Below are 25721 nucleotides of genomic sequence, written 5' to 3' on the forward strand. Positions count from 1 at the left end.
ATATTCTTGTACATAGGAGCAGTATTATAGTAGTTATATTCTTGTACATAGGAGGTAGTATTATAGTAGTTATATTCTTGTACATAGGAGTAGTATTATAGTAGTTATATTCTTGTACATAGGAGTAGTATTATAGTAGTTATATTCTTGTACATAGGAGCAGTATTATAGTAGTTATATTCTTATACATAGGAACAGTATTATAGTAGTTATATTCTTGTACATAGGAGCAGTATTATAGTAGTTATATTCTTGTACATAGGAGTAGTATTATAGTAGTTATATTCTTGTACATAGGAGTAGTATTATAGTAGTTATATTCTTGTACATAGGAGGTAGTATTATAGTAGTTATATTCTTGTACATAGGAGTAGTATTATAGTAGTTATATTCTTGTACATAGATGGTAGTATTATAGTAGTTATATTCTTGTACATAGGAGCAGTATTATAGTAGTTATATTCTTGTACATAGGAGTAGTATTATAGTAGTTATATTCTTGTACATAGGAGTAGTATTATAGTAGTTATATTCTTGTACATAGGAGTAGTATTATAGTAGTAATATTCTTGTACATAGGAGCAGTATTATAGTAGTTATATTCTTGTACATAGGAGCAGTATTATAGTAGTTATATTCTTGTACATAGGAGGTAGTATTATAGTAGTTATATTCTTGTACATAGGAGTAGTATTATAGTAGTAATATTCTTGTACATAGGAGCAGTATTATAGTAGTTATATTCTTGTACATAGGAGCAGTATTATAGTAGTTATATTCTTGTACATAGGAGATAGTATTATAGTAGTTATATTCTTGTACATAGGAGTAGTATTATAGTAGTTATATTCTTGTACATAGGAGCAGTATTATAGTAGTTATATTCTTGTACATAGGAATAGTATTATAGTAGTTATATTCTTGTACATAGGAGTAGTATTATAGTAGTTATATTCTTGTACATAGGAGTAGTATTATAGTAGTTATATTCTTGTACATAGATGGTAGTATTATAGTAGTTATATTCTTGTACATAGATGGTAGTATTATAGTAGTTATATTCTTGTACATAGGAACAGTATTATAGTAGTTATATTCTTGTACATAGGAGCAGTATTATAGTAGTTATATTCTTGTACATAGGAGTAGTATTATAGTAGTTATATTCTTGTACATAGGAGTAGTATTATAGTAGTTATATTCTTGTACATAGGAGTAGTATTATAGTAGTTATATTCTTGTACATAGGAGCAGTATTATAGTAGTTATATTCTTGTACATAGGAGTAGTATTATAGTAGTTATATTCTTGTACATAGGAGGTAGTATTATAGTAGTTATATTCTTGTACATAGGAGTAGTATTATAGTAGTTATATTCTTGTACATAGTAGTATTATAGTAGTAATATTGTTGTACATAGGAGCAGTATTATAGTAGTTATATTCTTGTACATAGGAGCAGTATTATAGTAGTTATATTCTTGTACATAGGAGATAGTATTATAGTAGTTATATTCTTGTACATAGGAGTAGTATTATAGTAGTTATATTCTTGTACATAGGAGTAGTATTATAGTAGTTATATTCTTGTACATAGGAATAGTATTATAGTAGTTATATTCTTGTACATAGGAGTAGTATTATAGTAGTTATATTCTTGTACATAGGAGTAGTATTATAGTAGTTATATTCTTGTACATAGATGGTAGTATTATAGTAGTTATATTCTTGTACATAGATGGTAGTATTATAGTAGTTATATTCTTGTACATAGGAACAGTATTATAGTAGTTATATTCTTGTACATAGGAGCAGTATTATAGTAGTTATATTCTTGTACATAGGAGTAGTATTATAGTAGTTATATTCTTGTACATAGGAGTAGTATTATAGTAGTTATATTCTTGTACATAGGAGTAGTATTATAGTAGTTATATTCTTGTACATAGGAGCAGTATTATAGTAGTTATATTCTTGTACATAGGAGTAGTATTATAGTAGTTATATTCTTGTACATAGGAGTAGTATTATAGTAGTTATATTCTTGTACATAGGAGTAGTATTATAGTAGTTATATTCTTGTACATAGGAGCAGTATTATAGTAGTTATATTCTTGTACATAGGAGTAGTATTATAGTAGTTATATTCTTGTACATAGGAGTAGTATTATAGTAGTTATATTCTTGTACATAGGAGTAGTATTATAGTAGTTATATTCTTGTACATAGGAGGTAGTATTATAGTAGTTATATTCTTGTACATAGGAGTAGTATTATAGTAGTTATATTCTTGTACATAGATGGTAGTATTATAGTAGTTATATTCTTGTACATAGGAGCAGTATTATAGTAGTTATATTCTTGTACATAGGAGTAGTATTATAGTAGTTATATTCTTGTACATAGTAGTATTATAGTAGTAATATTGTTGTACATAGGAGCAGTATTATAGTAGTTATATTCTTGTACATAGGAGCAGTATTATAGTAGTTATATTCTTGTACATAGGAGATAGTATTATAGTAGTTATATTCTTGTACATAGGAGTAGTATTATAGTAGTTATATTCTTGTACATAGGAGCAGTATTATAGTAGTTATATTCTTGTACATAGGAATAAAATTATAGTAGTTATATTCTTGTACATAGGAGTAGTATTATAGTAGTTATATTCTTGTACATAGGAGTAGTATTATAGTAGTTATATTCTTGTACATAGATGGTAGTATTATAGTAGTTATATTCTTGTACATAGGAGCAGTATTATAGTAGTTATATTCTTGTACATAGGAGTAGTATTATAGTAGTTATATTCTTGTACATAGGAGTAGTATTATAGTAGTTATATTCTTGTACATAGGAGTAGTATTATAGTAGTTATATTCTTGTACATAGGAGGTAGTATTATAGTAGTTATATTCTTGTACATAGGAGTAGTATTATAGTAGTTATATTCTTGTACATAGGAGGTAGTATTATAGTAGTTATATTCTTGTACATAGGAGTAGTATTATAGTAGTTATATTCTTGTACATAGGAGTAGTATTATAGTAGTTATATTCTTGTACATAGGAGTAGTATTATAGTAGTTATATTCTTGTACATAGGAGGTAGTATTATAGTAGTTATATTCTTGTACATAGGAGTAGTATTATAGTAGTTATATTCTTGTACATAGGAACAGTATTATAGTAGTTATATTCTTATACATAGGAGCAGTATTATAGTAGTTATTTTCTTGTACATAGGAGGTAGTATTATAGTAGTTATATTCTTGTACATAGGAGTAGTATTATAGTAGTTATATTCTTGTACATAGGAGCAGTATTATAGTAGTTATATTCTTGTGCATAGGAGTAGTATTATAGTAGTTATATTCTTGTATATAGGAGGTAGTATTATAGTAGTTATATTCTTGTACATAGGAGCAGTATTATAGTAGTTATATTCTTGTACATAGGAGTAGTATTATAGTAGTTATATTCTTGTACATAGGAGTAGTATTATAGTAGTTATATTCTTGTGCATAGGAGCAGTATTATAGAAGTTATATTCTTGTATATAGGAGGTAGTATTATAGTAGTTATATTCTTGTACATAGGAGCAGTATTATAGTAGTTATATTCTTGTACATAGGAGTACTATTATAGTAGTTATATTCTTGTACATAGGAGGTAGTATTATAGTAGTTATATTCTTGTACATAGGAGTAGTATTATAGTAGTTATATTCTTGTACATAGGAGTAGTATTATAGTAGTTATATTCTTGTACATAGGTGTATTATTATAGTAGTTATATTCTTGTATGTATGGGGTAGTATTATAGTATTCTGGTTACTGTCTATACGCTGTATGGTATTTCGACATCCTGTTGACTACATTTGGTACTTGCTATTTTGTGATATTGGACATGGGATGATATTCTCAGTACTTATAGTGAATGTAGATGATAACTTCTGTACAGCGCTGTGGTATATGACGGAACTCTATTAGTAAATTGAATATATAATAAATAATAGTTTTTGGCGTGTTGTGCAGTTGTTCGGTCAGTAACTCCTCAGATGTTTTCTCCGTGTTCCCCGGTAACATTTGGGGTGTGTACAGCTGTGTGCCGGGCTCTCCTCTCCTGCAGTCTGCATGGTGCTGTATGCATCAGTGATTGCAGCAGATATCGGCCCCTCCGCCTGCAGATGTGCCCCTGCTCCCCTCCAGTTTGCCGTCCCCTGACACCCCCCTGATTAATCTCTTCTGCTCCTTACAGAGCTGCCTTCCCCATGGGGCCACTTGTCCCATATGATGGGTTCTGTTTCTCCTCAGAAAAGCATGGCTGCCACAGAGGGAATTGGGGATGGCGCCCGCTGGAGCGTGTCATTGTCAGCCCATGTGGAATTAACCCATGAATGGATTGAGGAGATGACGGTATCTGCACCGAAGGCTTTCGTGACCCATTTTACTCCATAGTGTGTGGTGGGTAATGCGGTGTACAGTTATAGGGTGTGGGGGTGCTGAGGAGATCCTACAGGTAGTTCACCCTGGGAAAAATATGGTTTAATAGGATTTAGTTGGCAATTGGACCGATATTGTCTCTGGACAATGCTGAGCATCTGGGATCCTTCCTACAGATAGAAGATTCTCTAGAGCCCTCCTAGGACCTTCCACATCCTCATCAACAGAAGAAATAATAAGAATCTGATCATTCCTGAATTCTTCTGTCTGAATAGACTCCTTCTCCATGGCCGGGGCGGTGAGGGTCTGTGACACCCCTCCCTAGACGTGGTCTCGCGCTATAGTAATGCTGAGGACAGGGGGCAGGATTCAGTGTCGCGCAGGTGGGGGGGTGTTTGGTGCCGCGCGGGGCCCTCGTCCTGTAATATTTTATATGTTCTCTACAAATTGAAAACTGAGCTGAATCAATATTTACTGCAGGGAAAGAGAATGAATAGCGATATGTCATTATACCGCCACGTCCCTCCTAATGTGCATGTCATACCGCAGAATGGAAATACGGACAGCCCGACAGGGGGACTACAAGTCTCAGCCTAGCCACAGAATCTGGGGGCTTACGTGGTTTATGACTGCGGGTAAGGTGACCACCATGGAATAAACAGGCAGATATCAGTGGTTGTCACAGCTCCGCCCCTTTCTGTAGTATATGCAAAGTTTAAGGTAAACTCCACCCGGATTCTTTTTCACTCTCTGATACACAGTATTAATGTTTCCTGATGTCAGTCCAATGTCAATAGAGCAGCGAGAAAGCAGAGCAGAGTCACAGTCAGTTTATTGTACGCCCAGATTGGGGTGTTGTGCAGGTGGCAGTGAGTTGACCTTTGCCCCCACCGCCCTCTTCTGACCGGTCCCTACTTTTGCGCTTTGGTGCCCGTTTCGGTTTCCTCTGCGCTCTGCAGTTACTTGGCAAGTCTGATGATTTAGAGGCGGGAGATCCTGCTCCGGAAACATGGCCGCCATAAATCAGCGACCGACACCAGAAAATAGATCTAATCTCCGCATTATCCACATTAATAGTAGCCGCAGCCGAATTAAGAGAGCCATAAAACACCGGCAGGAAATATAAGTTATGCCCCCCCCCCCCCGCCTAGATTATTACCAGCCCAACATTGTCATTAACTCTGAGCACACCAACGCCTTCTAGATCTATCCACAGCAGCGCAGAGTATTTCAGAGAGGAGTGTGCTGATATGAGACAGAGAGATTTTGGCCGTTGTGGTTCTTCTTTTCCTGGCTGCGTTGCCGGTTCTCACGTGTGCCGTTGGCATTGCCGGAGAGCTGGCACAGCATTGATCAGGGAGATGTCACAGATGAATGGGGCGTCTCCATGTCTCAGCGCTGCCCGGGCTCCCACTGGCATCTGGAACATATGTGCTAATTTACACCAAGCACCGCTGTGGGATCAGCCATCAAGAAGACACAAGACATTAATTCCTGCATGTCGCTGGCGGAGCGCTGGCACACACAAGCTGGAGGACGCTCCACCGTGCCAGAGACTGCCTGTTAGTACCAGAGCGTAGAACCGCGCTGTCAGCTACACTGCATGTATTATAGGGCGGACTCTATATATTATATACATAGCTTATAGCACATCGCCATTATATCTGCTCCTATATCTGCCCCTATATCTGCCCCTGCATGATGTGGCTGATAACAGATAGTAATAGATTGTATTCTCCTGTCCTGCAGTCGGCCTCTCCTGACATGGCTGGTAACAGATAGTAATAGATTGTATTCCCCTGTCCTACAGTCGGCCTCTCCTGACATGGCTGATATCAGATAGTAATAGATTGTATTCTCCTGTCCTACAGTCGGCCTCTCCTCTCCTGACATGGCTGATAACAGATAGTAATAGATTGTATTCCCCTGTCCTACAGTCGGCCTCTCCTCTCCTGACATGGCTGATAACAGATAGTAATAGATTGTATTCCCCTGTCCTACAGTCGGCCTCTCCTCTCCTGACATGGCTGATAGCAGATAGTAATAGATTGTATTCCCCTGTCCTACAGTCGGCCTCTCCTGACATGGCTGATAACAGATAGTAATATATTGTATTCCCCTGTCCTACAGTCGGCCTCTCCTCTCCTGACATGGCTGATAACAGATAGTAATAGATTGTATTCTCCTGTCCTACAGTCAGCCTCTCCTCTCCTGACATGGCTGATAACAGATAGTAATAGATTGTATTCTCCTGTCCTACAGTCGGCCTCTCCTCTCCTGACATGGCTGATAGCAGATAGTAATAGATTGTATTCTCCTGTCCTACAGTCGGCCTCTCCTCTCCTGACATGGCTGATAACAGATAGTAATAGATTGTATTCCCCTGTCCTACAGTCAGCCTCTCCTCTCCTGACATGGCTGATAACAGATAGTAATAGATTGTATTCTCCTGTCCTACAGTCGGCCTCTCCCCTCCTGACATGGCTGATAACAGATAGTAATAGATTGTATTCCCCTGTCCTGCAGTCGGCCTCTCCCCTCCTGACATGGCTGATAACAGATAGTAAGAGATTGTAGTCACCTGTCCTATACATTTTTTTCTCATTAAATTACAGGCAGCAGGGAACTAGGAGTCTGGGCTGTATAACTAGAGGTGTCACCAATAGGATGCTGGGCCATAACGCTAGAGGTGTCACCAGTAGGATACTAGGTTGTATAGCTAAAGGTATAACCAGTAGGAGGCTGGGCTGTATAGCTAGAGGTGTATCCAGTAGGGTGCTGGGCTGTATAGCTAAAGGTATAACCAGTAGGAGGCTGGGCTGTATAGCTAGAGGTGTAACCAGTAGGAGGCTGGGCTGTATAGCTAGCGGTATAAACAGTAGGAGGCTGGGCTGTATAGGTAGAGGTATAACCAGTAGGAGGCTGGGCTGTATATCTATAATATAACCAGTAGGACGCGGGGCTTTATACCTAGAGGTATCACCAGTAGGATGCTGAGCTGTATAACTACAGTTATAACCAGTAGGATGCTGAGCTGTATAACTAGAGGTACAACCAGTAGGAGGCTGGGCTGTATAGCTAGTAGTATAATCAGTAGGAGGCTGGGCTGTATAGGTAGAGGTATAACCAGTAGGAGGCCAGGCTGTATAGCTAGATGTATAACCAGTGGGATGCTGGGCTGTATAGCTAGAGGTATAACCAGTAGGAGGCTGGGCTGTATAGCTAGAGGTATAACCAGTAGGCTGCTGGGCTGTATAGCTAGAGGTATCACCAGTAGGAGGCTGGGCTGTATAGCTAGAGGTGTAACCGGTAGGAGGCTGGGCTGTATAGGTAGAGGTATAACCAGTAGGATGCTGGGCTGTATATAATATAACCAGTAGGAGGCTTGGCTGTATAGCTAGAGGTGTATCCAGTAGGGTGCTGGGCTGTATAGCTAGAGGTATAACCAGTAGGAGGCTGGGCTGTATAGCTAGAGGTATAACCAGTAGGCTGCTGGGCTGTATAGCTAGAGCTATCACCAGTAGGAGGCTGGGCTGTATAGCTAGAAGCTAGAGGTGTAACCAGAAGGGTGCTGGGCTGTATAGCTAGAGGTATTACCGGTAGGAGGCTGGGCTGTATAGGTAGAGGTATAACCAGTAGGATGCTGGGCTTTATATCTATAATATAACCAGTAGGAGGCTTGGCTGTATAGCTAGAGGTGTATCCAGTAGGGTGCTGGGCTGTATAGCTAGAGGTATCACCAGTAGGAGGCTGGGCTGTATAGCTAGAGGTATAACCAGTAGGAGCCTGTTCTGTATAGCTAGAGTTATAACCAGTAGGAGGCTGGGCTGTATAGCTAGAGGTATAACCAGTAGAAGGCTGGGCTGTATAGGTAGAGGTGTATCCAGTAGGGTGCTGGGCTGTATAGCTAGAGGTATAACCAGTAGGGTGCTGGGCTGTATAGCTAGAGGTATAACCAGTAGGAGGCTGGGCTGTATAGCTAGTGGTATAACCAGTAGGAGACTGGGCTGTATAGCTAGAGGTGTAACCAGTAGGGTGCTGGGCTGTATAGGTAGAGGTATCACCAGTAGGAGGCTGGGCTGTATAGCTAGAGGTATAACCAGTAGGAGGCTGGGCTGTATAGGTAGAGGTGTATCCAGTAGGGTGCTGGGCTGTATAGCTAGAGGTATCATCAGTAGGAGGCTGGGCTGTATAGCTAGAGGTATAACCAGTAGGAGGCTGGGCTGTATAGCTAGTGGTATAACCAGTAGGAGACTGGGCTGTATAGCTAGAGGTGTAACCAGTAGGGTGCTGGGCTGCATAGCTAGAGGTATCACCAGTAGGAGGCTGGGCTGTATAGGTAGATGTGTATCCAGTAGGGTGCTGGGCTGTATAGCTAGAGGTATCACCAGTAGGAGGCTGGGCTTTATAGCTAGAGGTATCACCAGTAGGAGGCTGGGCTGTATAGCTAGAGGTGTCACCAGCAGGAGGCTGGGCTTTATAGCTAGAGGTATAACCAGTAGGGTGCTGGGCTGTATAGCTAGAGGTATAACCAGTAGGGTGCTGGGCTGTATAGTAGGAGGCTAGGCTGTATAGCTAGAGGCATAACCAGTAGGAGGCTGGGCTGTATAGCGGGAGGTATAACCAGTAGGGTGCTGGGCTGTATAGTAGGAGGCTAGGCTGTATAGCTAGAGGCATAACCAGTAGGAGACTGGGCTGTATAGGTAGAGGTGTATCCAGTAGGGTGCTGGGCTGTATAGCTAGAGGTATCACCAGTAGGAGGCTGGGCTTTATAGCTAGAGGTATCACCAGTAGGAGGCTGGGCTGTATAGCTAGAGGTATAACCAGTAGGGTGCTGGGCTGTATAGCTAGAGGTATAACCAGTAGGGTGCTGGGCTGTAGGTAGAGGTATAATCAGTAGGAGGCTGGGCTGTATAGCTAGAGGTGTAACCAGTAGGTTGCTGTGCTGTATAGTAGGAGGCTAGGCTGTATAGCTAGATGTATAACCAGTAGGCTGCTGGGCTGTATAGCTAGAGGTATCACCAGTAGGAGGCTGGGCTGTATAGCTAGAGGTGTAACCAGAAGGGTGCTGGGCTGTATAGCTAGAGGTGTATCCAGTAGGGTGCTGGGCTGTATAGCTAGAGGTATCATCAGTAGGAGGCTGGGCTGTATAGCTAGAGGTATAACCAGTAGGAGGCTGGGCTGTATAGCTAGTGGTATAACCAGTAGGAGACTGGGCTGTATAGCTAGAGGTGTAACCAGTAGGGTGCTGGGCTGCATAGCTAGAGGTATCAACAGTAGGAGGCTGGGCTGTATAGGTAGATGTGTATCCAGTAGGGTGCTGGGCTGTATAGCTAGAGGTATCACCAGTAGGAGGCTGGGCTTTATAGCTAGAGGTATCACCAGTAGGAGGCTGGGCTGTATAGCTAGAGGTGTCACCAGCAGGAGGCTGGGCTTTATAGCTAGAGGTATAACCAGTAGGGTGCTGGGCTGTATAGCTAGAGGTATAACCAGTAGGGTGCTGGGCTGTATAGTAGGAGGCTAGGCTGTATAGCTAGAGGCATAACCAGTAGGAGGCTGGGCTGTATAGCGGGAGGTATAACCAGTAGGGTGCTGGGCTGTATAGTAGGAGGCTAGGCTGTATAGCTAGAGGCATAACCAGTAGGAGACTGGGCTGTATAGGTAGAGGTGTATCCAGTAGGGTGCTGGGCTGTATAGCTAGAGGTATCACCAGTAGGAGGCTGGGCTTTATAGCTAGAGGTATCACCAGTAGGAGGCTGGGCTGTATAGCTAGAGGTATAACCAGTAGGGTGCTGGGCTGTATAGCTAGAGGTATAACCAGTAGGGTGCTGGGCTGTAGGTAGAGGTATAATCAGTAGGAGGCTGGGCTGTATAGCTAGAGGTGTAACCAGTAGGTTGCTGTGCTGTATAGTAGGAGGCTAGGCTGTATAGCTAGATGTATAACCAGTAGGCTGCTGGGCTGTATAGCTAGAGGTATCACCAGTAGGAGGCTGGGCTGTATAGCTAGAGGTGTAACCAGAAGGGTGCTGGGCTGTATAGCTAGAGGTGTATCCAGTAGGGTGCTGGGCTGTATAGCTAGAGGTATAACCAGTAGGAGGCTGGGCTGTATAGCTAGAGGTATAACCAGTAGGGTGCTGGGCTGTAGGTAGAGGTATAATCAGTAGGAGGCTAGGCTGTATAGCTAGAGGTATAACCATTCGGAGGCTGGGCTGTATGGTTAGAGGTATCACCAGTAGGAGGCTGGGCTGTATAGCTAGAGGTATTACCGGTAGGAGGCTGGGCTGTATAGGTAGAGGTATAACCAGTAGGATGCTGGGCTGTAGGTAGAGGTATAACCAGTAGGAGGCTTGGCTGTATAGCTAGAGGTGTATCCAGTAGGGTGCTGGGCTGTATAGCTAGAGGTATAACCAGTAGGAGGCTGGGCTGTATAGCTAGAGGTATCACCAGTAGGATGTGGAGGAGATTATATTTAGGTTTCCTCTATATAGAGTGCTGGTGATTATTTTGGAGGGTCTGAAGCATAAAACATATTTGTCTAGTCTGTACAGCCTAGAGGGAAGAACAACAAGAACCAGAAGGCCCAATTAGATAGCGATGAGGGAAATCAGTGGAGAAGAAATCTTGTCATTGTCACAAGATGAATGTAAGCCTGGTGTGAACAGTTGTCTATAGAATATAATGGGAGACGAGATGGGGAGGGGGGGTGTTATCTGTTGTCAGTCTTTTAAGTTCCCAGTTTTTTTACACACCGGTGTTTGGGTGCAGGTCAACGTCTTGTCAGAGTGACCCCCTCTCTCTCTTTCCCCCCCCGCCTCCCCCCCCCCCCCTTCTCTGCCCCCCCCCTCCGCCTCCCCCCCTTCTCTCTCCATCTCCCCCTTCCCCTTTCTTTCCCCCCGCCCCCCCCCTTCTCTGCCCCCCCCTTCTCTGCCCCCCCTCCGCCTCCCCCCCTTCTCTCTCCATCTCCCCCTTCCCCTTTCTTTCCCCCCGCCCCCCCCCTTCTCTGTCCCCCCCTCCGCCTCCCCCCTTCTCTCTCCGTCTCCCCCCACCCCTCTCCGTCCCCTCTCACTCCCGACTATTTACTGTACACACAAAGTCCATTACCATGAAACGTGTCTCAGCCGAGGAAAGGTTATGGGAGTCGTGTATCTAATCTACAGCGTGAAAGTGATACATGTCCCAGCAATGTCATATTATACACTGCACGGAACATATCCGGATAGAGTGTGAGCGGAGGATAGGGGATAGGAATATCCGGTATATATAGTATATACTGTGTGAGCGGAGGATAGGGGATAGGAATATCCGGTATATATAGTATATACTGTGTGAGCGGAGGATAGGGGATAGGAATATCCGGTATATATAGTATATACTGTGTGAGCGAAGGATAGGGGATAGTAATATCCGGTATATATAGTATATACTGTGTGAGCGGAGGATAGGGGATAGGAATATCCGGTATATATAGTATATACTGTGTGAGCGGAGGATAGGAGATAGTAATATCCGGTATATATAGTATATACTGTGTGAGCGGAGGATAGGGGATAGGAATATCCGGTATATATAGTATATACTGTGTGAGCGGAGGATAGGAGATAGTAATATCCGGTATATATAGTATATACTGTGTGAGCGGAGGATAGGGGATAGGAATATCCGGTATATATAGTATATACTGTGTGAGCGAAGGATAGGGGATAGGAATATCCGGTATATATAGTACTAGCTGGTACCCGTGACTTGGTCTGCGGTGATTGTAGCAGTGGGTATATACAGGCGCGGGTAAGGTTTTCGTACTGTGTATAAGGTATGGGATATGAAATGTAACTTTGTATCTTGTTTTTGCTGTAATTCAGAGAATCCGTGAGACTTTTGTGTTGCAGTTACTTTGTATTAGAGCTGCTATATATACGGTGTTGGTATATACTGTATATAGTGACTTTGGGACAGAAGTATTTGAAGTTAACCCTTTCCCGCCGATGGCATTTTTTGATTTTCGTTTTTGACTCCCCTCCTTCTAAACCCCATAACTTTTTTATTTCTCCGCTCCCAGAGCCATATGAGGTCTTAATTTTTCCTGGGACAAATTTTTCTTCAGGATGCCGCCATTAATTATTCTATATAATGTACTGGGAAGCAGGGAAAAAATTCCGAATGGGGTGGATTTGAAGAAAAAATGCATTTCTGCGACTTTCTTACGGGCTTTGGTTTTACGGCGTTCACTGTGCAACCAAAATGACCTGTCCCCTGTATTCTGTGTTTCGTTACGATTCCGGGGAGACCAAATGTATATGGTTTTATTTACATTTTGACCCCTTAAAAAAAAATCCAAAACTGTGTTAAAAAATTATTTTTTGAAAAGTCGCCATATTCCGACAGCCGTAACTTTTTTATACGTGCATGTACGGGGATGTATAGGGCGTCTTTTTTTGCGGGATCGGGTGTACTTTGTAGTTCTACCATTTTCGGGAAATGTTATTGCTTTGATCACTTTTTATTCAAATTTTTAGCAGAATCAAAACAGTGAAAAAATGGCGGTTTGGCACTTTTGACCATTTTTCCCGCTACAGCGTTTACCGAACAGGAAAAATATTTGTATAGCTTTGTAGAGCGGGCGATTTCGGACGTGGGGATACCTAACATGTATGTATTTCACAGTTTTTAACTACTTTTATATGTGTTCTAGGGAAAGGGGGGTGATTTGAATTTTTAATCCTTTTTATTTATTTTTTCATATTTTTTTTACTTTTTTTAAACTTTTTTTTTTGCATTTATTAGACCGCCTAGGGGTATTGACATGGGTGGGTGGTGTCGCGGATTGTCAGAGCGGTGGGGGTCGGCAAACATGGCTGCTCCAGAGCGTTAAAGAGCGCCTCCTGGAGTATCGTTAAGGGGAGAGGCAAAGTGGTAAAGTATATGTATATGAGATTGTGTGGGGTTAGGGGCGAGGCTGGAGAGGGCAATAGGAATTGTGTGGCTTGCTATGGTCCAAAGTGTGTGAGATTGCAGAGATAGTGATGTGAGTTTGGGGTTTGTGGGGGTCCTGGCACAAACGTATGTGCGCTATTGTGACGAAAAGTAGCCTATTGTTTAATCGAGTGTATTAACTGTGTTTGTGGAAAATTTCAGCCAAATCGGTGGAGCGGTTTTTCCGTGATTGAGGAACAAACATCCGAACATGCAAACATCCAAACACACAAACCCACAAACTTTCACATTTATAATATTAATAGGATATACTGTGTGAGCGGAGGATAGGGGATAGAAGTATCCTGAATATAGTACAGTGTTGGCCAAAAGTATTCACCCCCCTGCAGTCCTGTCAGATAATCCTCGGTGTCTCCAGATGATTACAAGCGCAAACTCTTATATAGTATATAAGTGACACAGGGTATATACAGTATAAGTATCGCCCCCTGCAGTCCTGTCAGATAATCCTCGGTGTCCCCCAGATAATGATTACACAGCACAGACTCTTATATAGTATATAAGTGACACAGGGTATATACAGTATAAGTATCGCCCCCTGCAGTCCTGTCAGATAATCCTCGGTGTCCCCCAGATAATGATTACAAGCACAAACTCTTTGGTAATATCTTCAGTTATTTTGTTTGCAATGAAAAAACACAAAAGAGAATGAAAAAAAAAGTCACATCATTGATCATTTTACACAAAACTCCAAAACTGGTGCGGACAGAAGTATTGGCGCCCTCAGCCTAATACTTGGTAGCACAACCTTTAGACACAATAACTGCGCACAACCGCTTCCGCTAACCAGCAATGAGTTTCTTACGAGGCTCTGCTGGAATCTTAGACCCTTCTTCTTTGGCAAACTGCTCGCGGTCCCCCCTGAGATGTGAAGGGGGCCTTCTCCAAACTGCCCCCAAGAGATCTCTCCCCCTCCCCCACAGGTGTTCTATGGGATTCAGGGCTGGACTCATTGCTGCCACTTTACAAGTCTCCAGGGCTTTCTCTCACCACCATTTTCTAGTGCTGACCTGAAGTGTGTTTTGGGTCCTTGTCCTGCTGGAAGAGCCCTGACCTCTGAGGGAGACTCAGCTTTCTCACACTGGGCCCTACATGATGCTGCACAATGTGTTGGTCGTCTTCAGACTTCATAATGCCATGCACACGGTCAAGCAGTCCAGTGCCAGAGGCAGCAAAGCCACCCCAAACCATCAGGGCCCTCCGCCATGTCTGACTGTAGGGGGCGTCTTCTTCTCTTTTTCCCTGTAATCTCTATGTTGATGCTTTTCCTACTTTTGTCTCCTCTGACCAGAGAACATTCTTCCAGAACGGTTTTGGCTTTCTCAGGTAAGTTTTGGCAAACTCCAGCCTGGCTTCTGTCTGTGGGTAAGAAGTGGGGTCTTCCGGGGTCTCCTACCATACAGTCCCTTCTCATTCAGACGCTGACGCTGGATAGTACGGGGTGACACTGTTGTACCCTCGGACTGCAGGGCGGCTTGGACTTGTTTGGATGTTAGTTGAGGTTCTTTATCCGCCATCCGCACAATCTTGCGGTGAAATCTCTCGTCAATGTTTCTTTTGCGTCCACATCTAGGGAGGTTAGCCACAGGGCCATGGGCTTTACACTTCTTGATGACACTGCGCACGGTAGACACAGGAACATTCAGGGCTGTGGAGATGGACTTGTAGCCTTGAGATTGCTCAGGCTTCCTCACAATTTTGCTTCTCAAGTCCTCAGACAGTTCTTTGGTCTTCTTTCTTTTCTCCATGCTCAATGTGGTCACACAAGGACACAGGACAGAGGTGGAGTCAACTTTAATCCATTTCAACTGGCTGCCAGTGTGATTTAGTTATTGCCACCACCTGTTAGGTGCCTCAGGTAAGTAACAGGTGCTGTTAATGACACAAATTACAGAAGCATCACATGATTTTTCAAACAGTGCCAATACTTTTGTCCTCCCCCTTTTTTATGTTTGCTGTGGAATTATATCCAATTTGGCTTTTTGACAATTCTTTTTGTGGTTTTCCATTGAAGACAAAATAAATGAAGAAAATACCAAAGAATTTGTGACTGCAATCATTATCTGGAAGAACAGGAGGATTATCTGACAGAACTGCAGGGGGGCCAATACTTTTGGCCAACACTGTATATACTATGTGAGCGGAGGATAGGAGATAGGAATATCCGGTATATAGTGTATACTATGTGAGCGGAGGACGTCCAGGTGATGCGATTTGTGTACCTATGACATCATCACTTCAGTTAGTGACATCACTCAGCCCCTCCCACTAGAGACTAATGATGTATACAGCACATATGTATCCGTATATACTAGTACCAGTGCGAGGCCCTCATGGGTGACCTCCCCTTCACACCCCACCTTGTAGGTGTCACCCAGCTTTCCCAGGTTTCTGTGATGGCTTGTCAGACTTGCTCCTGGCTGTGGCTCTTCTGGGCCCCCGGGGGCCACATATCCCATCTACCTCTCTGCTGATAATGAAGCCGCCTCCCCGTGACTGTGTAATGTTGTGTGAGCGGGATCGGGGGTCGGCCTGTCAGCATTTCCTGAAGTTCTCCGACCGCCGCCGACATACCCAGTCGCCGCTGCCGGTTTTAGTATAATTTAAAGTTAATGATGTATGCGAACACGATATGGCGGTGTATGTAATAATACGAGCTACGACGCCAACCAGCAGCGCCAGGGTTAACCATTCATGTGCCAGAGGCCACACAAGCTGCGACTCCCCGTCCTCTACTTCATAAAGGGGCGCTCCGACAGAATATAAACGCTCTGCAGCCTTCAGATACTTTGTATTTGTTCATCCCACTCATCAATGCCTTAGCTTACTGTCAGTGAATGTGTCTGGTCTTGCTCCAGAGTCTGGGAAAGCTGGGTGGTTCCGTGAACTGTATATTGGTTTTCACCCAACTTTCCTTGAGGTCTGACCAATCTGTCCAGTGGTGTAGGGGGACGGTCACATAGCTAGGTGACATCCTTCAAGGAGTGACGGCCATATTGGTCATCACTCGGCTTTCCCAGGGCCCTGATAAGCTCTTTTTGACGCAGGCGTAGAACAAGGCATTTCATTGCATTACAGGACAATGACTCCACTGACATCTGTGTGGGGCGTCACCCAGCTTTCCTTCTGTCCTGAATCTGACTACTTAGGTTATGGACAGGTCTGTGACTGGCAAAGCTTGGTGGTCTGCTGTATTAGAAGCCATACCTGCTGCTGTATTGGTTGTCACTCAGCTTTCCTAGACTCCTTCATAAACGATATGTGCTGAGTTTGGCCTTTATTATTGTTCAGGAGCCTAAGAAAGCTGGATGGCCTACCCATTGGCGGATGTCACGACAGCCATTAGGATCTCTCCTTGCCAGATCTAGATAAAATAGCCATTGAGAAAGCTGGGTGACCTTTCTGTAATCCCAGCTCTCTGCAGAATCACCCAGCTTTCCTAGGGTCCAAAGTAATCCCTACAAGCCTAGTTTTTATTATTGCTTAGCTAAACAGCCTTACTGCTCTGGAGTCTAGGAAAGCTGGGTAGCCTTTATGTTGAGGGGCTGTAATCGCAGCCAATAGGTTTTCAATGGCCTTGGCAGATCTAGATAAAGTTACCTGGGAAAGTTGGGTGAGCGTGCTATAATCCCAGCTCTGCAGAGCCTCACCCAGCTTTCCCAGGATCAGCAGCTGATCATTGAGATAACGCAGACTAATCTTGTGGTGGTCTCCAGATCTCGTGCCGCCATTATGGGGAGTCTCCGCCGCTCCTCGTAGCCCTCGGTGTCCCTCCATTATTCCGGCGCGGCCTCCATTCCTCTTTTAGTTGATTCTGCCCCTGACCCTGGTGCAGGGAGGTAACACAGCGGAGATCGCTGCCTGCCGTACTCAAGGTTATGGCGGTACGTTCCTCCGTTGTCACTCCTGCTCGCAGTAAATTGGCTGAGGCTCTCGCGCTGCGGAGACGGATAATTTGCTTCCATATTTCAAATGGATTTAGAAATGAGTTTGAAAGGCCGGTTCATGCCTCCTATTAGCGGGGGCCGCGGGGGCCCCGCTCTCCTGTCTGACTCCCTCATTACCAGCGCTTAATACCCTTCCTATTCTCCAGCTGTAATGAAATTCTCCTGCATGAGCGGCGGTCGCACGGAAGAGGGAGAGAACGCAACGCCAATGACAAGACAAGTGCGCTGAGGGCATGTGCGTCCCCCGGGTCCTTGGCCCCAGCGATCACACCATTAATTTCTACCTTCACTTCTCATTTCCTAGTGATGTACAGGGCACGTGGCGCAGCGGCCGACGCTATAGTGACGGAGCAATGCTGTGCCAGCCTCTGAAATTATTTATTTGTAAAGGGCCTGCATGTCTGTGCCTACACGGGTTGTCACCCAGCTTTCCACACACCCTGAATAGTATATACATCTGCATTATTATGCGAAAACATTTCAGTACTTTACCACTTTACCTGTAGAAGTGTCAGTGTTCACTGTAGTTCTGGCATTCTATTCATACACCATAAAGCTCAGACTGAACATCTCTAGGTGTTATCTGGAGCATTGAGTTACATCCAGGAGCAGTGTATTTTATCATTGTATCCTTGTATAAGCTTTGTGGGTCATACTTGTTTCTTTCATTAGGCTGCTACTGTTAAACCGCCTGCGACAAAATCAGAATCAACAGCGATGGAGGAGTCGTGGTCTGCGCGTAATCGGAGGGGTCACATACAGAGTCTCTGCTAATAAGCTGTCCAAAACATGGAGCCCCGGCAGTGGCAGCAAACAGACCGCAAAGACTGGTGAGTAAACATGTCTAATACTGCCCCCTATGTACAAGAACATAACTACTATAATACTACTCCTATGTACAAGAATATAACTACTATAATACTACTCCTATGTACAAGAATATAACTACTATAATACAACTCCTATATACAAGAATATAACTACTATAATACTACTCCTATGTACAAGAATATAACTACTATAATACTACTCCTATGTACAAGAATATAACTACTATAATACTACTCCTATGTACAAGAATATAACTACTATAATACTACTCCTATGTACAAGAATATAACTACTATAATACTACTCCTATGTACAAGAATATAACTACTATAATACAACTCCTATATACAAGAATATAACTACTATAATACTACTCCTATGTACAAGAATATAACTACTATAATACTACTCCTATGTACAAGAATATAACTACTATAATACTACTCCTATGTACAAGAATATAACTACTATAATACTACTCCTATGTACAAGAATATAACTACTATAATACTACTCCTATGTACAAGAATATAACTACTATAATACTACTCCTATGTACAAGAATATAACTACTATAATACTACCTCCTATGTACAAGAATATAACTACTATAATACTACTCCTATGTACAAGAATATAACTACTATAATACTACTCCTATGTACAAGAATATAACTACTATAATACTACCTCCTATATACAAGAATATAACTACTATAATACTACCTCCTATGTACAAGAATATAACTACTATAATACTGCTCCTATGTACAAGAATATAACTACTATAATACTGCTCCTATGTACAAGAATATAACTACTATAATACTACTCCTATGTACAAGAATATAACTACTATAATACTGCCCCCTATATACAAGAATATAACTACTATAATACTACTGCTATGTACAAGAATATAACTACTATAATACTGCTCCTATGTATAAGAATATAACTACTATAATACTGCTCCTATGTACAAGAATATAACTACTATAATACTACCTCCTATGTACAAGAATATAACTACTATAATACTACCTCCTATGTACAAGAATATAACTACTATAATACTGCTCCTATGTACAAGAATATAACTACTATAATACTACTGCTATGTACAAGAATATAACTACTATAATACTGCTCCTATGTACAAGAATATAACTACTATAATACTACCTCCTATGTACAAGAATATAACTACTATAATACTACTCCTATATACAAGAATATAACTACTATAATACTACTGCTATGTACAAGAATATAACTACTATAATACTGCTCCTATGTACAAGAATATAACTACTATAATACTACTCCTATGTACAAGAATATAACTACTATAATACTGCTCCTATGTATAAGAATATAACTACTATAATACTGCTCCTATGTACAAGAATATAACTACTATAATACTACCTCCTATGTACAAGAATATAACTACTATAATACTGCTCCTATGTATAAGAATATAACTACTATAATACTGCTCCTATGTACAAGAATATAACTACTATAATACTACCTCCTATGTACAAGAATATAACTACTATAATACTACTCCTATGTACAAGAATATAACTACTATAATACTACTCCTATGTACAAGAATATAACTGCTATAATACTACTCCTATGTACAAGAATATAACTACTATAATACTACTCCTATGTACAAGAATATAACTACTATAATACTGCTCCTATATACAAGAATATAACTACTATAATACTACTTCTATGTACAAGAATATAACTACTATAATACTACTTCTATGTACAAGAATATAACTACTATAATACTACTCCTATGTACAAGAATATAACTACTATAATACTGCTCCTATGTTCAAGAATATAACTACTATAATACTACTCCTATGTACAAGAATATAACTACTATAATACTACTCATAAGTACAAGAATATAACTACTATAATACTACTCATAAGTACAAGAATATAACTACTATAATACTGCTCCTATGTTCAAGAATATAACTACTATAATACTACCTCCTATGTACAAGAATATAACTACTATAATACTACTCCTATGTACAAGAATATAACTACTATAATACTACCTCCTATGTACAAGAATATAACTACTATAATACTACTCCTATGTACAAGAATATAACTACTATAATACTGCTATGTACAAGAATATAACTACTATAATACTACTCCTATGTACAAGAATATAACTACTATAATACTACAGCTATGTATAAGAATATAACTACTATAATACTACTCCTATGTACAAGAATATAACTACTATAATACTACCTCCTATGTACAAGAATATAACTACTATAATACTACTCCTATGTACAAGAATATAACTACTATAATACTACCTCCTATGTACAAGAATATAACTACTATAATACTGCCTCCTATATACAAGAATATAACTACTATAATAATACCTCCTATGTACAAGAATATAACTACTATAATACTACTCCTATATACAAGAATATAACTACTATAATACTGCTCCTATGTACAAGAATATAACTACTATAATACTGCTCCTATATACAGGGATATAACTGCTATAATACCGCCTGCTGTGAGTATATATGTCAGTATATATAACATAGTGACATTCCCGCTATATTCTGTCTCTGCTCTGGATGATATGACTGGTGATCTCTCGCAGTGTATTATTTGGTAACTCCTCCTGGCAGTGATGGTTGTCGGTGATTTTTCTCCTGCAGTGTTCTCTACATGTCTTGGTCGTGTTCACACTGTTTCCCGCAGTCTTCGCTCGCTTCTTCCTTCCACTTTTGGCAGCCATGTCTATACACAGATGTCGGCGCTGCAGAGCGCTCTCCTAGAGCCGGTGACATTATGTGACAGGCGGACAGGTGACGTTGTCTCTTGTGCTTGTTTCATGCCATCGTCTTCCTCGATTCCACAACAGATGGAGCGTCTTCATCCTCAGCCGGGCAAGTGACAGCTCCTACCAGACGAGACGCCTCGGACACACTATCAAATGTGACTCACTCACTCTGTGAGACGACAAGCTGGCAGATGAGTGACTGCGACACACTCCCGCCACCTGGTGCCATGCACGCTTGTCGCTTTTACAGGGCTCGTACACGACGTCCATCATGTTCGCTCCTCTCCTTTATGCGGACGGTTTCCCTATTAGCGGGGGGGTTTAACCATCTGCTGCCCGCGGTGCTCCGACCTCCACCGGGGGCACTGTCAGATGTTACACCTATTGACCTGGGGTCTGGCTTTGGTTATTTTTTGTTACGTTCCTATTTCTTGATGGGTTACGTTTTTGTTTTTGTGATGATGTCATCAGCTTGCACCGGATCAGAATCTGCTGCAGTCACTTTTTGGGATATTGCAGAGGCCGCCCTCATCCTTAAAGGGGTTTGCCGGGCAAAAAATAAATTTTTAAAACAAGGTCGGTCATTTCTATTAATATGTTAATAAGGTCAGACCATCAGCAGTGTTGTGAGGGATTTCGGGGGGTCCCTGGGAGCTCCCGCCATCCTCTGCATTTGTTTACATGGAGCATCTTCCTGTTCTGTTTCCCTATAACTATCATGATGCTTTGGACTTCATGCAGAGATCACTCCCTCCCCCCCCCCCTCCCTTTCTCAGTCACACCCCCTCCCTGTTTCCCTAGTTAGCCTGCCCACTCCCAGCCCAAGTCCCCCACCCCATCATACTTGCCTGTCTTCGGAGCAGGGCCCTCTGGGCACGGGGCTTCTCTTGTTCTGGGCGGTGATGTCTGCCGGCCGCCCACGCCTGTGCAGTAGAGCCGGAGTGCCGGCATGTGCAGTAGCCCGGAAGTGACCGTCCTGGCAATCAATACAGAAGGGTGGGGGGATTGGAGAGATTCGGATCCGTCACCACCCCATTGGTGTTTGCTTTCTCCCTGTCTTCTACTGTATGTTGCCTTACTTACATTTTATTGGGGGGGAGGGGGGTTGGACTGCGAAGACCCCCACAGATCAGTACAACAGGGAGTATTGTTTCCCATTCTCAATGACACACTGCCCCTCCCAATTCTGCTGTGGGAGCACTCCGACCCCCACCAGTCTGCAGGGTATACCGTATCCTATGGACCCCTCTAGCTGGACACCTCATTTACCCTACACGGATTTACATTGTACTTGGGGTGCTCGGTTTATCTGGGCCTGATCCTAGTTTGAGGGGCTGTGATGGGCATGGACAGGACCCCTTTTGCAGTCCCCCACCCCCCACCCCCCTAGTTTCTGCTGTATCGGTCACAGCTTTTCTGTACAGAATTTTCTGTAGTTGTTTCAAAGTTTTACACCAAGTTCTCGTTGATGATTCTATAGAGTCGATCCTGATTTTTGGGGTGTGTGACCCATCGCCGCCCCCTTACACACGTGCAGTCTGCTATATGTAACGTGCCTTGTGGGAGGGATCATTGACAGGATTGTAGTGTCATTCACCCTTACATTGCTGGAGGGATTGTTAGGTAGGGCTTCCTAGCAGTGAGCGCGCTCTTCATGTATCTGCAGAATATCCCATCTGTCCGCCTCACATTATAAGTCTGTTCTTCCTTGTGTTCTAGGTAAGCAGGAGACGAGCGGCGCCGGTGCCAGCCCCTTATACCCCGCTCGGCCAGCCACTCCGAGCCGCTATATTGCAAGGTGTGTACCATATGGAGCGCAGTGTTACGAGCAGCGCAGGTTGTACTGATAATCTTACGTATTGTTACGGTTTTTCACTACTTGTCAGTGTCATTTCCTTCTTTACGTTTGCTGAGTGTATTAGTCTGGCTCACACAGCTGCAGGCTTGTCGCAATGTGTCAGTGCTGCTGCTCTGGTTAATGTGCCTGTTGTGGGGGAAATCCTGAAATATATGACTCTCAGAAATCCACTACTAAATCCCCCACATCAGTATCCCCTGCTGGTAGGAAAGGTAAAGCCGCCTTTTATTTTATATTTTGACTGATTTTGTCTATTCCCGAGCCCAAGCGTCATACAGAAGGACTAAGAATGAGACTTGGTCCTAGACAGACCCTACAGCTGTGTGAGCAGGACGAAGACATTGTACTAGACAGACCCTACAGCAGGACTAAGAAAGAGACTTGGTCCTAGACAGACCCTGCAGCTGTGTGAGCAGGACTAAGAAAGAGACTTGGTCCTAGACAGACCCTGCAGCTGTGTGAGCAGGACTAAGACATAGTAGTAGACTCTGCAGCTGTGTGAGCAGGACTAAGAATGAGACTTGGTCCTAGACAGACCCTGCAGCTGTGTGAGCAGGACTAAGACATAGTACTAGACAGACCCTGCAGCTGTGTGAGCAGGTCTAAGAATGAGACTTGGTCCTAGACAGACCCTACAGCTGTGTGAGCAGGACTAAGACATGGTACTAGACAGACCCTGCAGCTGTGTGAGCAGAACTAAGAATGAGACTTGGTCCTAGACAGACCCTACAGCTGTGTGAGCAGGACTAAGACATAGTACTAGACAGACCCTACAGCTGTGTGAGCAGGACTAAGAATGAGACTTGGTCCTAGACAGACCCTGCAGCTGTGTGAGCAGGACTAAGAATGAGACTTGGTCCTAGACAGACCCTGCAGCTGTGTGAGCAGGACTAAGACATAGTACTAGACAGACCCTACAGCTGTGTGAGCAGGACTAAGAATGAGACTTGGTCCTAGACAGACCCTACAGCTGTGTGAGCAGGACTAAGACATGGTACTAGACAGACCCTACAGCTGTGTGAGCAGGACTAAGACATAGTACTAGACAGACCCTGCAGCTGTGTGAGCAGGACTAAGACATAGTACTAGACAGACCCTGCAGCTGTGTGAGCAGGACTAAGACATAGTACTAGACAGACCCTACAGCTGTGTGAGCAGGACTAAGAATGAGACTTGGTCCTAGACAGACCCTACAGCTGTGTGAGCAGGACTAAGACATGGTACTAGACAGACCCTACAGCTGTGTGAGCAGGACTAAGACATGGTACTAGACAGACCCTACAGCTGTGTGAGCAGGACTAAGACATGATCCTAGACAGACCCTACAGCTGTGTGAGCAGGACTAAGACATGGTACTAGACAGACCCTACAGCTGTGTGAGCAGGACTAAGACATGATCCTAGACAGACCCTGCAGCTGTGTGAGCAGGACTAAGACATAGTACTAGACAGACCCTGCAGCTGTGTGAGCAGGACTAAGACGTACGATCGGACCCCGCTGTGTTGTGCAGTGTGCTGACTTCTCCCCGCTCCTCCTGACAGCCGCGCCATCCAGCGTAGTTTGGCCATCATCCGCCATGCCCAGCAGCAGAAGAAGGAGAAGAAGGAGTACTGCATGTACTACAACCGATTCGGGAAGTGTAACCGAGGCGACAAGTGCCCCTATATCCATGACCCGGAGAAGGTGGCGGTGTGCACGCGGTGAGTCACAGGATTATACCGCTGTGTCCAGTCCACCATACTGGGATCCACTACGGCCAGTAGATCTGCCTGTGAGTGCTGAAGGTTATCAGCAGATTGATCTGTTCACTGTCCTGTGGACTGTGGGATCCAGTAGATCTGTAGTCTCTGTGCTGGTGGTTTTTGAAGGTATCTATTACATAAGGTAATCCAGTAGATTCTGCAGTCGTAGACTCTGGGTGCCGGTAATCTAGTGTGACCAGCAGATCTGTGCTTTGTGCCGATAGTCTTTCATATTGGTCCAACGTGCAGATCTGCTCTGTGGGCCGGGGTATGTGTTGGATCTGGAGGATCTGTACACAGTTCCGGTAATCTAGTGGATTTGATCAGTCTGTACATCTTGTGCTAGTAAAAGGGTGGATCAGTTAGATCTGTAGCCTACACCCTGTAATCTGTCGGGTCTCCACCATATGTGCAAGTGATCTGGGAGATCTGCACGAAGGGCTGCTGTGTACTATGTGTGGTAATCTGGGAGATCTTTACTCTGTGCGATTGTATTCCGGTGGATCTGTACAAATTACTAGTATATTGGATCCAGTAGATCTATTCCATAGGCTGGGAATTCGTACTAGTGGATTACTAGGAATATACATTCAAGTCTGCTGATCTGCTGGATCTTGGGGATCTATACTCAGTGCTGGGGATCTGGCCCATCTGGTTTCTATGTGTTGATAATCTGGTGGATCCAGTGGATCTCTTACTCCGTTTCCTGTACGTTGCACTTTGCTTTTTCTTACAGATTTCTCAGAGGGACTTGTAAGAAGACGGACGGGAGCTGCCCCTTCTCACACCAAGTGTCCAAGGACAAGGTGAGTGACCGGCCCAAGCGGATCCCCCGTCACAAGGGCCCAGATCTCCCGGGGGAATGATCGGGATTATTGATCGGGATTATTGTTATAATTCTGGATTAGTTTTGGGTTTCCTGCGTTATTGATCGGGATTATTGGTTTTTGTGTTATTGATTGGGATTCGGATTAGTTTTGGGTCTCCATTGATATTGATCGGGATTATTGGTCTCTTGTGTTTATAGCTCTGGATT

At 43.0% G+C, this 25721-nt stretch overlaps 1 protein-coding gene across 1 annotated transcript in view; it reads left to right on the forward strand.

Moving 5' to 3' along the window:
• Nucleotides 1-25721, forward strand: part of ZC3H3 (zinc finger CCCH-type containing 3) — a 167689-nt gene that overhangs the window by 98580 nt on the left and 43388 nt on the right. The window contains exons 5-8 of the mRNA XM_075270005.1: nt 18058-18215; nt 22805-22883; nt 24485-24643; nt 25422-25491. Of these exons, the coding sequence (XP_075126106.1) occupies nt 18058-18215; nt 22805-22883; nt 24485-24643; nt 25422-25491 (466 nt within the window). The remainder of the gene's footprint in view (nt 1-18057; nt 18216-22804; nt 22884-24484; nt 24644-25421; nt 25492-25721) is intronic.

This window comes from Leptodactylus fuscus, chromosome 4, assembly GCF_031893055.1.
Source record: "Leptodactylus fuscus isolate aLepFus1 chromosome 4, aLepFus1.hap2, whole genome shotgun sequence".
Lineage (NCBI taxonomy): Eukaryota > Metazoa > Chordata > Amphibia > Anura > Leptodactylidae > Leptodactylus > Leptodactylus fuscus.